This window comes from Xenopus tropicalis, chromosome 5, assembly GCF_000004195.4.
Source record: "Xenopus tropicalis strain Nigerian chromosome 5, UCB_Xtro_10.0, whole genome shotgun sequence".
Taxonomy (NCBI): Eukaryota; Metazoa; Chordata; class Amphibia; order Anura; family Pipidae; genus Xenopus; species Xenopus tropicalis.
Window position 1 is genome coordinate 33,073,337 of NC_030681.2, and position 16,025 is coordinate 33,089,361.

At 39.1% G+C, this 16,025-nt stretch overlaps 1 protein-coding gene across 12 annotated transcripts in view; it reads right to left on the minus strand.

The window, feature by feature from the left end:
- ehbp1 (EH domain binding protein 1) overlaps positions 1–16,025 on the minus strand; it is a 303,778-nt gene that overhangs the window by 148,952 nt on the left and 138,801 nt on the right. For all 12 annotated transcript variants that reach the window (XM_031902914.1, XM_018094164.2, XM_031902913.1 and 9 more), the window contains 3 exons: positions 14,133–14,255; positions 13,098–13,344; positions 7,814–8,003 (listed from right to left, as the gene is read on the minus strand). In XM_031902914.1, the coding sequence (XP_031758774.1) occupies positions 7,814–8,003; positions 13,098–13,344; positions 14,133–14,255 (560 nt within the window). The remainder of the gene's footprint in view (positions 1–7,813; positions 8,004–13,097; positions 13,345–14,132; positions 14,256–16,025) is intronic.

Below are 16,025 nucleotides of genomic sequence, written 5' to 3' on the forward strand. Positions count from 1 at the left end.
TGGACACTATATCACAACTGGCGTACATGGTTTTGGCAATGGCAACAGTTTCCGTGAAGAGGAACTTCAAGAGAAGTTTGTTAAATTTAGAAATTTAGTAAAAGCAGGTAACTAATATCCAATGATGTAATTTTTTAAATAAGTAGATAATAATGCTAAGAGTGGTTTAAAGGAAAACTATACCCACAGAATGAATACTTAACCAACAGTTTAATTGGCTGATGGGGCCTAGCATGTATGTGTGCCTTGGCTTGTTTGTGTGCACTGTGAATCCTATGATCCCTTAATTCTTAAAATGGTAGCTTTCTATTTAGGATTACCCAATGGCACATACTACTAAAAAAGTATATTTTTATGAAAATGGTTAATTTAGATGAAGCAGGGTTTTACATATGAGCTTGTTTGTGCAATTTATTTTTATAGAGACCTACATTGTTTGGGGGTATAGTTTTTCTTTAAATGGCCATCAGATCTTCTTTGTGTATAAAAAGAAAAAGGTCTGTATCCCTTTAGTATTTCCATTAAACATCAGATTTTCACACAAAACACCCAGTTCGACTTATAATGAAGTAATTGGATTGGATTGCTTTGAGCTTGTTAAAAGGAAAAACAACCATATGTGCACTTTTGTGATTTAGGCTTAGAAGTTCAGGCAGCTATACTACTGAAAATCAGGAATAGTGAAAAGTGTTATTTCCAGGAAATGGGTGCTTTCCTAGAACCAAAAAGGTTATAGACACTTACAGACTCCACACAGGTAAGTCAGATCCACATTCACAAACACTGTCTCTTTGTGGTTCTTGCATTATTCCTAGCTGAAGGTTTGCAATATGTGCACTCCACGTCTCATGTGATAAGCGTTGTACTTTGCTTAACCCCCTAATGCTTTCATATTTTGTATCTAAGGCAGTGATCCCGAACCAGTGGCTCAGGGGCAACATGTTGCTCCCCAACCCCTTGGATGTTGCTCTCAGTGCCTCCAAACCAGGTAGTTTTTTTTTTAATTCCTGACTTGGTGGCAAGTTTTGGTTGAATAAAAACAAGATGTACTACCAAATAAAGCCCCCTGTAAGCTGAAAGTGTGCATAGAGGCTACCTAATAGCCAATCTTAGCCCTTATTTGGCACCTCCATGAAATGTTATGATGCTTGTGCTGCCCTCCAATTCTTTTTATATTTGACTGTGGCTCACGAGTAAGAAAGGTTGGGGACCCCTAATCTTAGGGATCACATCACAGTGATCTTTAAAAAAAACTTCCAATATCCTTGTAAGGTGTGATGTACAATAAATAATAATTGGTAAAAAGATAGCTCTAATGTGCCCATAAAATGTTTTTCCAGGTTGGCAGGACAGCAAACAAAATGAAATATTTTCATTGTAATGAGTTTTGTTCTACATGACCGCGCATTGTTTTATAGGTGAGAAATGCAACCGTCCGGTATTCATTAGAGAATAATTGGACTCAGGACAAACAGCTATGTAAACATTATGAAACATCTGAACCTTAGACACACTTCGAAAGCTATAACTTATAGTTTAACATGACAGGAATTTATGTGCTGCAAACATATACATAGTCTAATATTTGCATGAGACCTGACTCATAGACTTCCTCAAGGGCATTTCTCAGGTTTTTTCCTTCTCTTAATTTTCCTTGTACAGTAATAATCCACAGGTCTTTTTTTTTTTTTTTTTTTAACATAGTAAGACTTTTAAATGACTATAAATACAATGTTCTGCTACTGCCATAAATCTTAACATTAGCCTGAAATAAACTGGGAAACCACTGTCTGTAATAAATCTGGAGCTTTGGGTTAAGCAAATAACTTGCGAAGAGGAGGTTTCACAATGGTTTCGCCACTCAAACTAACCAAATAGGTGCCGTGTTTACATACTGTTTTTCTTTTTCAATAACTATAGTGATTTAGAGGTAATTTTATGCCATGTCCTATTAACTAACAGTAACTTCAGAAGACAAATGCAAAATCATTTTGATTGCGTTTCTTGATAAGAGTATAAAAAGCTTCATGGAGGTGGAAAATGTTGTTTTTGATAAATCCACAACTTGTTAATAAGGCATAAGCAAGTCCTGCACAAACCAATTTTGAAGTCACACTAGCTGCCAACCAGGAACCAAGCCCAACCTTCAGGCAACTCCCAAAAAACAGACAATTGTTATTCATGTGCGCTTATCAACACACTGATACATTATGTACCCAAATACTGTCTGAAACCTGTTGGCATGGATCATTTTTTATGGGTACTGTAGGCTATACAAGAAACAATCACACTGAAAATATACGGACAAATTATGTGTAGTTCAACTATCTTTTTCAAACTCCAAACAAGTCACAATTCCTTCAGCCATCGAGAGCCTTAAAGGCATTGCAATGTTTTAGAACAAGAAACCCTACCAAAATCTTAGATATGGTTCCAAATATCCCAATCTCCTGAATGTATAAGTTCAGACTAGGATCCTGCAATGGGTTGAGTACCTGTGCAAACCCGCTTGGCCAGTAGCCCAGTTAGCATGTTAAGAAGGTCATACAGGACAAGCATAGGCTGCACAATTCACCCTTTATTAGTTTAGAGCAACTGATCTGTCTGTCTCCAAATATTCCAAGAGGAACCAGAGTTAAAGGCACCACCATCTCCAGACTGCCAGATACCCCAGAAAGTCTGTGTTAAGTTTCAATGGAAGGTCTTTGTGTCCTTTGGCAAGTTACCTGTTAAATCAACTAATTGTGCCTGAAATAGCAGCTCACTGCTCCTGAACATCAACTTACTGCACCCAACATAAAAACAGAGGAGACTGTTCACATTAGTACATACTGTGCAGTCTGACTGCTTTACATTTTATTTATACCAGCTATTTAACTTGGCACGATACTTTTTTCCCCTTACATTATGCATGAAAAGCAAATGCCATAGTCCTAAGAATATCACATGTTTATGCCACACTTTGTTTTACCAGACGGTGACACATGAGGTTAGGTGGCAGAGCATACAGTGGTGTGAAAAACTATTTGCCCCCTTCCTGATTTCTTATTCTTTTGCATGTTTGTCACACTTAAATGTTTCTGCTCATCAAAAACCGTTAACTATTAGTCAAAGATAACATAATTGAACACAAAATGTCGTTTTTAAATGAAGGTTTACGTTATTAAGGGAGAAAAAAAACTCCAAATCTACATGGCCCTGTGTGAAAAAGTGATTGCCCCCCTTGTTAAAAAATAACTTAACTGTGGTTTATCAATTTCAATTTTCAATTTCAATATCAATTTCTGTAGTCACCCCCAGGCCTGATTACTGCCACACCTGTTTCAATCAAGAAATCACTTAAATAGGAGCTACCTGACACAGAGAAGTAGACCAAAAGCCCCTCAAAAGCTAGACATCATGCCAAGATCCAAAGAAATTCAGGAACAAATGAGAACAAAAGTAACTGAGATCTATCAGTCTGGTAAAGGTTATAAAGCCATTTCTAAAGCTTTGGGACTCCAGCGAACCACAGTGAGAGCCATTATCCACAAATGGCAAAAACATGGAACAGTGGTGAACCTTCCCAGGAGTGGCCGGCCGACCAAAATTACCCCAAGAGCGCAGAGACAACTCATCCGAGAGGCCCCAAAAGACCCCAGGACAACATCTAAAGAACTGCAGGCCTCACTTGCCTCAATTAAGGTCAGTGTTCACGACTCCACCATAAGAAAGAGACTGGGCAAAAACGGCCTGCATGGCAGATTTCCAAGGCGCAAACCACTTTTAAGCAAAAAGAACATTATGGCTCGTCTCAATTTTGCTAAAAAACATCTCAATGATTGCCAAGATCAATATCTTGTGGACCGACGAGACAAAAGTTGAACTTTTTGGAAGGTGCGTGTCCCGTTACATCTGGCGTAAAAGTAACACAGCATTTCAGAAAAAGAACATCATACCAACAGTAAAATATGGTGGCGGTAGTGTGATGGTCTGGGGTTGTTTTGCTGCTTCAGGACCTGGAAGGCTTGCTGTGATAGATGGAACCATGAATTCTACTGTCTACCAAAAAATCCTGAAGGAGAATGTCCGGCCATCTGTTTGTCAACTCAAGCTGAAGCGATCTTGGGTGCTGCAGCAGGACAATGACCCAAAACAAACCAGCAAATCCACCTCTGAATGGCTGAGGAAAAACAAAATGAAGACTTTGGAGTGGCCTAGTCAAAGTCCTGACCTGAATCCTATTGAGATGTTGTGGCATGACCTTAAAAAGGCGGTTCATGCTAGAAAACCCTCAAATAAAGCTGAATTACAACAATTCTGCAAAGATGAGTGGGCCAAAATTCCTCCAGAGCGCTGTAAAAGACTCGTTGCAAGTTATCGCAAACGCTTGATTGCAGTTATTGCTGCTAAGGGTGGCCCAACCAGTTATTAGGTTCAGGGGGCAATTACTTTTTCACACAGGGCCATGTAGGTTTGGATTTTTTTTCTCCCTAAATAATAAAAACCCTCATTTAAAAACTGCATTTTGTGTTTACTTGTGTTATCTTTGACTAATAGTTAAATGTGTTTGATGATCAGAAACATTTTGTGTGACAAACATGCAAAAGAATAAGAAATCAGGAAGGGGGCAAATAGTTTTTCACACCACTGTATATAAATAAATGATGACAGCATAAAATGATAAGACATGATATGCCAATTGGTTATAATTGTGCAATGCTGCAATCATATAAAATGACTAGCCTCCCTTGATTTGGGCTAACCAGACTAATTTAAAAACAATGCAGCAGTGCCATTTTAGAGGTAAAGATATGGCTTTTGAAAACAGCACTTAGCATCAACTTTGGAGAGATCCTATTCCAATTACTCCACTGCATTTCACAAGTTGGCCGCACATAAGGTGGCCATACACGTGGCGATCTGACGATGTTTCGTACGACCATCGGTCGCACGAAACATCGTAAGATCCGCCACACACCATTCAGGGCTGAATCGGCAGGTAAGGAGGTAGAAACAATAGGATTTCTACCTCCTTTTGCCGATTCAGATCTGAAGGGAGAATTTTGGTCAGGCGCCTTCTATGGCGCCCGATAAAATTTTCCAACTGGTCCGATCGGCGAGTCGGCCGATATCAGCAGCTTCCTGCGATATCGGTCGACTCGCCGGCATACCATACACTCACCGATTATCGTACGAAACGAGGTTTCGTACGATAATATCGGTGCGTGTATGGCCACCTATAGGGAAAGCCAACTGCAATGAAGCAATGAACCTGTAGGCTGATAGGATACACTGCTTTATGGTTCAACATGTTGAACGACGACTACATAAAATGGGGGGCATCAGCCTTGTTTCTGGTTTTGCCAATTAATCCCATTTAGAGCTAGGTTCTGGTAAGATAGCAGAAGATGAATTTTTGACTAGCAGAAGGTTGTGTACCCACTGCTATACATAGAAAATGCAGTTATTTGGTGGTAGGGCTTAAGTAAATATCAACGTTATGTCAGGTAGATAACATTGCTGTACAGCAGAGGTCCCCAACCCTTTTTACCTGTGAGCCACATTCAAATATAAAAATATTTTTAAAGCAACACAAGCATAGGATAAGTTCCTGGGGGTGCCAAATAAGGACTGTGATTGGCTTTTTGGTAGCCCCGATGGAGACTGGCAGCCTACAGGACACTCTTTTTGGCATTGCACCTGGTTTTTATGCCTCCATAACTTGTCTCCAAGCCAGCAATTTAAAAATTAGCACCTTCTTTGAGGCCACTGGGAACAGGATCCAAGTGGTTGGTGAGCAACATTTTGCTCCCGAGCCACTGGATGGGGATCACTGCTTTACAGGCTTCAGATTATACTATGTCCAACTTTAGAGCTTGGTCAAGGGTAAAGCTGTGTAGTGCTGGCATGCTGAGTTGTGGTTAGTGTATACAAATGTAATTAATGCAAATTTTGCTGTACTCCTCACAAAATTGGCTTTAAACGAGTTACTAACTTAAAAACGTTACCAATTGAGAAAAAAAGAAGAACAGGGTTGTGTTAGACAAAGCATTCTCCAGTTTTCATCTGTACATGACATGGCGCAACCTGTAGCTGCTGTCTGTACATAGTTAAATATGTTACACAACAGGCTGTTAGAATTCAGACGTATAATACAAACGCTGCCCTACTTCCCTGCATGTGCTGAAGCCCAATTCCCAGCATACTAAGCATGCCTTTATAAAGGCTACTAAATTATATGCTATTATCAGAAGCATTAGTCAGAGTTCAGTACTGCTGCAATTTTTTTAATTTGCCATAAAATAAACCTAAAGCTTCCCCCCAACCGTCAGAAAAATATAAACTGATGATAAACACCAGAGTTATAGATTACCAAGGTATATCCCACAGATGCACAGAGCCACCTACTGGCTATTTGCAATACAGAAATGAAATGATTTAGACACCTACACAACTTACTGGGGCAGTCCTAAGGCAGAGGCATTGCTCTGTTACAATAGAGGGACACATGAAGGGGCCTCTGGATAATAATTGCCATACGTTTTACTACATTCAAAGTTCAGTGAACGAATATATAATAATATTAACTGCAATAACCCATAACTGATGTAACCTATGGCAGCAACATATTTGTTTTCATTATGCCTCTAACACACTATAGGAGTGGTTTCCCAAGAGCATTCCCTTTTTTTTTTTTTTTGCTGTGCTACTCCTGCAAGTCCAGCCAAAGGTTATTTATAATAAGATTTGTGGTTAACAGGTATTTGCTGTTCTAGGTATTATTTAAATGATGGCTTAATGACTGGCTGTTTATCCTGTTTTTCATCTTTATGCATATTATGAGCTAAGATGGTGCTGGCAAAATGTTGGACCACAAAGATGGCTTTGAGCCATATAACATTCCACAAACCATTGCCCTAAGATTACAGTAATTAATGCCTGCTTAAAGAAGATGTTGAACCCAGGGCTGCCTTGTGCCAACAGTTCTGTGCTCTGCACCTTAGTGCAAAGTGTATGCTGCCCCAAAACTTCAAGGCTGCATGGAATAACTTGCTCTGGGCTCCTCAACTTCTTAGGAGTGTCCTGCCTCTAATGCTATTCCTCTATGGATCATTCTGCTGACCGTATTTTAATGCAGGGTACCGGCAACCTAAACACACCGTTCAAGATTTCCAGCCTTGATTTTCCACATATTTATGAAAACTCATGAATGGATTCATCATGATCGTCATGCAAAATAAAGTTATTTTCATGAATTGCTGTTTTCCATACAGTTTTCTGCACTTCAATTGCCAAATTTAAATATCTTTTCAATCACCACAGTCTTCTTAGGGAGTACAAAAGCAATCAATCCTCTCTTCCCTGTCATGGTTTGCTCCCTGTTGTATTGAACAGCTCTATGTATTGCCAATGTCGGACTGGGATACCAGTTGGCCACCAAAAAACTTAGACCATAGGCCCACTCTCATATTATTTTTCCTTCTCTCTTCACTCAACCTCTTTACTGTCCAAGTCGCTTCCATCATCCTTTTAATTTTTCCTCTTTGTTCCCATACATAAATAGGGAACAGCCATAAATAGGCCAAGTGATTTGAAGTAGAAGGACCTACTAATACCCAGGCCACCCAGGAGTTTTCCTGGTATCCTGATGTGCCAGTCTGACACTGTGAATTGCTTGGCAACACAGAAGTGAGGTCTGTAGCTATCAGAGCTTCTGTGTGCCATTGCCCTGAATGACTCCTCCCACTGTACAAAGAAAAACACATTACTTCAAATCAGATTTTTTTTTAAACTAAAACCTCCATATTTTCCAACAACAAATTTTACAAACCTTGGGAGAAGGTGCAATGTCCTTTCCTGCAGGAACAGCTAGAGGTGCTCTTGCTGGCTCCTCTCTCTTTGGTGAGGGCATAGGGGGCCCTGGTGCTTTCCTTTTTACCTTCTTTTCAGGATCAAATTCTTTTACTCCAGTGCGCTGGCTAACGTTAAGATTCTCTTTTGGTTCATAAAATGGATTCGACCTGAAAATAAAGAATGAACACTAATTCATGTACACTATAATCAACTGATTAAAATTTTTGCAAGGCCTATCAAAGCTGAAACAGTCGCTAAACGGGTATAGGATCCGTTATCCAGGAAGCACCAAATTACAGGTAGTGTCTAATTTAACCAGATAATTTTTGATTTTTTTTTTTTTAGTAGACAAAGTATGGTGATCCAAATTACAGAAAGACCCCTTATCTGAAAAACCCCAGGTCCTGACCATTCTAGATATAGCAGTATTGGGGAGCTCAACCCTCTGTTAACTTACCCAAATGGGTATCAGGTGCAAATACTGGAAGAACCTCACCTTGCATGGGGGTCAATATCCAACAGCAAAAAAATCCAGTAGCACACTGAAGATGTAAATCGTGAAAAAATTGTATTTTATTTGCCCAAGTACATAAAAACAAGCAAAGAGCCTTTGCTTGTTTTTATGTACTTGGGCAAATAAAATACAATTTTTTCACGATTTACATCTTCAGTGTGCTACTGGATTTTTTTGCTGACCATTCTAGATAACAGGTCCCATACCTGTAATTACTTATCAGTTTGATGTTACGGAGCTCATAATAACTTAAAGCAGTTATGCTTTATGTCTGAGGACACTGCAGCATTAAGCAGATATCTATAGGAATCTTGTCCTTGGTGATGCAGTTGCATTTTGCAAGGCTGGGCAAGGTGAACTTTAACACAACAATCTGAAAGCTGAGCACTAGACTGTTACTCCAACCATCATCATTACTAGCTCTAAACTGGTGCCCCATCCTGTTTACACCTCCCAAACTTCCCAGAATATGTATGTAGAAATTTAAATACATGCCTTGAGCCTTGTACCTCATGAGACACAACACAATAATAAAGCACAACAGTGGGTGATCAAATCGTATGTCAGGGTAGTCCAACCTGAAGGTCATTTAGAGTCAGATCTTGGAAGTCCAGACTGAAGGTTATATGGGCTTGAACCCAAGTCTGAAAACTTTTAGCTCATTTTAGAACAGTTAGCCCAACTTGTTAAGCCCATGGAACATCAAGCATGGAACATATGCCTGTCACAGTTCTAACTGCTTGTCAAGGATTTGAAAGACCAGTGGATTTCAGACCAAAAACATGCAGGCCTGTTTCTGTTAAATTCCACAGCAGGTAGCCCGAGCAGCGCTGGGCTTTTCTCCTGGTCTCACATAGTCCTTTAAAGTCCCCTAAAAAGAATCTAAACAGATTAACTCATCTTTTTCCCTGCATTCAGTCTCATTTTGTTTCTAAATCACAAGCAGCTGAAGTACAGCTCTCTCAGCTACTTCCTAGTGCAGCATAAATCTCCGCCCTTTTTTCAGCTCTCCTCTTTTTGACTGTGATGAGGTGTCTACTATGAATGTAGGATTTCCAATGGAACAGAGGCAGCAAGAATGCACAGTAGAAACCTCTTTGACTGTCCTTACAGTCAGGGAAAAAAAGGAGATGGAGTTGCACGCTAGACTGGGAAGCAGCTAAAAGGGCTGCAGTTGTACTGCTTTAATTTAAAAAATAAATTAGACTGAATGCAGGGAGAAAGGTAGGTATGTTATACTGGGCACTAATTATTGTAATTATAGAGACAGATACAACCCTATCCTCTTACCCCAAATAATACAAACGATGTAAAGGCCATAAGTAGGGCAAAATATCTGCAATTGCAGCAGAGAAAACCCCAACTTTCACCTATTTTTGTTGTTAACAGTTACAACCCAAACTTCTTTATTATTTTTATTATCGAATTGGTGAGATTATCTAAATCTCACAGTGAGTCCCATATTGAAAAGTGAACTGTATTTACCAACAATATTTTCTTTTTTGAGAAACAATGGTTCCTTTTTTCCACCAAACAGGCACGTTGGCCAACTAAAGGAAGTGAAAAGGTAAACAGTATGCTGACTGACAGGGGTGTTGCCACTTCAATGCTCACCAAACACAGAGGCACTTCATAACAAAAGACAGGTCAAGTGTCACAAATAAAGCGAGAAACAAAATGGATAGACATGGTTTAAAGATAAAACACAAGGAGTGAGAGAGCTACATTGTGTTTAGCAAGATGAATTCAAAATGTCTGTCAATTTGCTGATTTCATTGACAGTTCAGTTGATCAGGAGCGCAGGAAAATAAAGCCCAGAATCACAGTGAGCAAAAATGAAGAGATGGGGGATTAAATGAGCTGGCATTTGCTTTTGTTGCACAGACTGTCTCTACAAGACAAGACAGTGCATGCATATCCAAGAATGCAGCATGTAGAACATGCATCTACAAATGGCTTCAGGGAGATGCACTACCACAATTAGCTCTCACAGAAACATGTTTAGAGCAATTTAAGATATCTATTTAATCCTTAAAGGAGAACTATACTCCTAGAATGAATACTTAAAGGAATACTGTCACAGGGAAACATGTTTTTTTGAAAACGCATCAGTTAATAGAGCTTCTTCAGAAGATCCTGCATTGAAATCTGTTTTTAAAAAACGCAAACAGATTTTCTTATATTTTGTTTTAAAATTTCATGTGGGCCTAGCCATATTCTTCATTTCCCAGGGTGCCACAACCTTGTGACTTTTGCTCTGATAACCTTCAGTGCACACTTTAGTGCCGTGCAAAATTTCACTGAATCTCGAATCGAATCCTGGATTCAAAGCATCCCTAGTTTGAAAGAAAGGAAATGTCTCTCTAATACTGCTACCAGCCTGCCTAGTCTCCTACTCACAAGCGTGGCATTAAAGAATGAGTGTGAACCTGCCTAATACATACATTTTACTGAGGCTTTTCTGGCTAACCTATGACAATCCACCTGCTGCTAAGCCACAGATCCCATTGCTGGTTGTGATAGAGACAGGTCCCATTCTCTAATAGTCTCAGTTTTTACAGTAAAATCCGCCCAAGCAGCAGCTTGCTATAGGCATTGTGTGACTTCAAGTAAAGTTATGCAGTTGGCAAGTGCAATAGGAGTTCACAGGTGGGATCTGCCTTTGCTTTGAGTGAAGGTTCATTGCTGTACTGACTTTTACACTAACTCAATTTCCACTATTCCAGAGAACTGGGTGCCTCCTATAGAATTTTAATACATCTTCGCATAGTCCCTGATTGCATTAGGGTTACAGTGGGCTAGCACAGGTTGTGCAGGGGTGACAAAAATAATATGTTTGATGGATTACAGCTTCCCAGTCAGGAGAGTATCTGTTCTCCATCACTAAATTGCTCCATTTGTTTCTCCACACTGTTTTTCCCATTAGTCCTATTAGCCTCTGTGCACTCTCCTTTGGAAAGGAATGCAAATGGGTTTTTTTTTAATTTACTGACTCAAAAGCAAGTGGGACCTTAATGTCATGCAATTAGATTTCTACAGGCCTCAAATAACACTATGCGCACTCCTAGAGTTGCGAAAGCACAAGAATATATACTGCACCCATTTCTATTTATTACCAAACTGGTAATAGTAAATAGAGAAAATCTTTGCAAATTGTATTGTAAAGTGTACGAAAATAACATTCAAGTTTTAGTTTACTAATATTTCCATCTCTAATATGTCCCATGTGGAAAGTAATTGATATTTACAAGCAAACCACACAAGTAATGACTGACACAGTCATATCTATTTATTTATCTATGTGTAAAATGCTACAATTTTTACATCCTATTTAACTCTTGGTCTTTTGGGAAATCTGTATAAAAGCTTCTTATCAGGTAACTGAAAGCTGGTTCTCACAGAGTTAATCATGTAGATTAGTGCCCTACAGAGCATACAATTTAAGTGTGGTACTCAAGGCAAAAAGCAATTAAAATCCTTTATTTAATAAGGAAATCCTATAAAGATTTAGCAAAATGTATATTTATAATATTATCATTATATTAATTTGACTGTTATATTAAATCTTTATTCTCATAAAGGACTGTTGATATAAATAGATTTATTTATGCACTGTAAAGGTGGTCATACACTGTAAGATCTGCTCCTTTGGCGAGGTAGCCAAATGAGTGGATCTTTTCCCTGATACGTTCACCTAAGTTGGGGGGTATCAAGCTAATCTGATTTTTTGGCCCTAGGGCCAAATGATCACATTAAAATGAAGGGGTAGGAGCCATCAGGGGAAAGGATTGCATCAATGCCCTGACAGGAAAATCAAACCTACCTGATCAGGGTGGCCCATCGGGGGTACCCATACAATGGCAGATAAGCTGCCAAATCAGTCTAAAGGACCAGTGTATGGCCACTTTTAGTCCCTGACCCATAGTGCTTATAGACTAAATTTGGTGTCTTGGGTACAGGGAGATTAAGAGCTATGCCTAGAGACACAGAGCTGACAAAGTCACAGGCTACAAGGTTATTAATTGCCACTGGTACAAGGGACAGGACAGCCAGACCAATCAGAGTTCCAGAGCCGCATCACTTTCAGATTTACAATGAAGAGTGTGAAAAAGCTTTTATTAGAACTAACAAGGATCTGGTACCTGTATATTAAATGTATATGTACGGGGCAGGGACCTCCTTCCTACTGTGTCTCATACCACATGGCACTTACTCCCTGTGTATTATTTATTGTATTTATTATAACACTTGTCCTCCCTGTGTGTAATTTTGTATATTGTAAGATTGTACAGCGCTGCATACCCTTGTGGTGCTTTATAAATAAAGTTATACATACATACATATGTATAAAGGAAAGTAGTGTTTCTTAATTGTCATGTCTTCAGTAGTTTGCTCTTTTGTTTTCCCATGATAGAATCCTTTCATGCTTGGTGGAGGAGAAATATTTTATGATAAGTCTCCTGGTTTCAGAAAATAACTGAAGCTCCTCCCACTTACTCACCAAATGATCATTAGTTACTTTCTGCTAAAACTGCTCATTTGGGCCATCTGCCTGATCAAGCTAGGTAAACTTTTACCATGTTACAGTATAATTCTAAATGTTTTCTCCTTTTCAGAATAAACACACAGTTAATATATGTGTCACATGTTTGCAGACAACTCTTTTGGTTTAGAGGAACTAAAGTTCGAGTACTACTTGCCCTTCAAGAATTGTTAGCAGACTTTAAAACATATTGATTCCACTTACTCATCAAGATCCTCCTCCTCTTGCCTAGCTTTGTTAGCGTAGAGGTACTTGCTCATATCCACAGGGCGGGTGTTTTTTCTCTTTGCTGGTTGAGGTGGAGAGTCCTTACTAAGCTCAAGGACCTGGTCTTGCTCTGTATCAGGCTCATCAAAAGGATTTATATAAACTGCAGGCTCAGGTTCTTTAAAAGGATTGTAGTCATCAAATAAGTCGTCAGACTTTGAAGGTGCTTGCTCAGAAGGATTTTCTAATACACAAACAGTCAAAATTATTTCAAGGGGTAAGTTAATCATTAAATAAAGAAGATCATATTAAAAAACTAATTTGCAATCTCTAGAAGCAGAGCTAGGCATTCAAATGTGAACAGAATTACACCTATTAAATTGCTATATGCTAATATGCTTTTATAGGTATGGGACCTGTTATCCAGAAGGCTCGGGACCTGGGGTTTTCTAGATAAGGGGTCTGTAATTTGGATCACCATACTTTTTCTGCTAAAAAATCATTTAAATCATTTAAACATTAATTAAACCCAAAGGACTGTTTTGCCTCCAATAAGGATACATTGTATTTAGCTGGGATCAAGCACAAGGTACTGTTTTATTATTACATAGAAAAAGGAATCATTTAAAAAATGTTAAATAATTTGATTACAATGGGGTCTAGGTGAAATGGCCATTTCACAATTTGGAGCTTTCTGGATAACGGGTTAAATGGATACTATGCAGAAAATTTATAATCCACAAAATAAGGCCCCCAGATTTTGAAAAGATACAGGCATTATTTCAATATTTCAGGTGCTGTTCCGATATACTGGGGGTCATGCATAGGGTTAGCACTTCACAGCACTTCAGACATGGCTAATTGCACAGTAAATATTAGTTATATGGCTAAATCCAATTCCTATAAAACTGCTTGCAAAATAACTAAATATTAAGATACACATGGATAAAAGTTGCTCATTTTACTCTGATCAGCTAAATTCTCAGGACAAATGTGTCAGAAACAAAAGCATCTCCAAAATTCTGTCTTTACCTTCTGCGTCAGGATCGCCAAACGGATTAAAATCAGCCACGTCAGAGCTTTCAAACGGGTTGGAGCTTGAGTTCATCAAATCGCGTTCCTCTTCATCCAGAAAGTTTAACTTATTTATAAGTTCTAAGAACAAACAAAGACATCATTCAAATCCCCAAGAAGGAACAACAAGAATAGTGTAACATGGGCATCGGCACATTGTGGCGTCACTACAGGTGTATGTAAACATATGCGCTCTGCAGTGAATGCAAAGTTAACCAAATGAAATGAAAAGATCATGCCCACGTAGAAACTGAAAGAAACAAAACATAGCACATTAGGCATAACTGGTGCCTAAAATCAATGATTACTTAATAGCGAACTCACATTTCCACATAGAAGGGCACATGCAGAATCAATGGCCCGGCAACCTTTAAACCATACAGTACAAACACAGGTGTACAGTTTTGCTGCAGAGAAGGTGAAAGCTGCATACACAATACATGCGGAACTGTGTGTGGCTGGTGTCACCATGTGCTGGAAGGGGTGTCTTGTGGAGTGAATTTACAACAAAGCACAATATGCTGTGCTGCCAATCTGTGAGGAAATATGCGCTGCTTCTGAAGTGGCGGAGATTCCTCTGTGCAGTGTGGAACTTATGGTACATTCTAGTTCTACATTCAGTTATAGAGGTCACAAGGGAAAATTGTACATTCAATTGAATGTTCAATTGTAGGAATGTTGTTAGCCCACCTCCTCTCCCTCATTTCATGTGTAAATCAAAAATATCCAGCTAAAGCGGACCTTTAAATATGAGAATACAGATTAAGGACACCACTAAATATTTCTGATTTGGATTTACAGGATAATGAACCACCAGTCTAAGGCATGCTTTTGTATCTACACAAACTTCTAAATAGCCTCTTCTAGCCCCTTTAAATATTTAGAGAGTGTATATAATACTTTCTAATCTATACCCAGTGCTGACAGGCATTTCTAGGGGTGTCCTGGCAGAACAGCACTAGTCCTATCTGTGTTACTATGGGTACTTTAAGAGCAGGCCAATGTTAGCAAGCATTGCTATGGGTACAACATGAAAACATTACAAGCACTAGACATGTTAGAGTTGCTATAAAGTTGCTCTCACAGCCTGCCTGTGTATGTTGGTCTCACAGCAGATCCATAAAAGCGCCTATTAGTATTGCTCTCATAGCGGTGCCTGTGCGTTAAATATACTGTAAATATACTCACTCACTATAGACTGATCTCTAAAAACACACTTTCAAATAACTTGCCCCCAACAGATGTCAAACTTACAGGCCCATAACAACCAGACTGAGATCACGATTTTTTTTCCTCCTCTAGCATGAGCAATAAAATGTCTGAGCGTACCATTGTGTTGGTGTCAGTTTCTGGCGGCAAAACATTTGATATACACGAGCGCCAGAAAATGCAGGTGAAGGCAAATTCTGGCGCTTGCGCAATGCTAATGTTTTGCCACTGCCGATTCGTGCGGACGCCAGCGCAAAGGTGTTTTCTGAGGTTTCCTTGTCTTGTTGAGATTAAGCAGAGGTGACAAACTGTACTGTGTGCCAGTACCCTAAAGGAGAATAAACCAGCAGAACACAATGGGTATAAATAGCCAAACAAATTATGATATTGTCATCAGGCTAATTAATTTTTGATAGCTTTTTTAACGCTTTTTCCCCACAAAAAGTGTTACTGTTTCACAGTATTAATTCATCACCTATGAACCTCCGCTAAACATTCTGCTGCTAACTTGTTTCTATTAGCAGGCACTATGTCCCCAGCACTTCTCACAATTAATTGCTACTCATAGCTCACTAGAGGCATCATCATTTTCTTTGGGGCAGTCAACTGGCACCCACAGGAAACAATCAACCTATTTCCCGC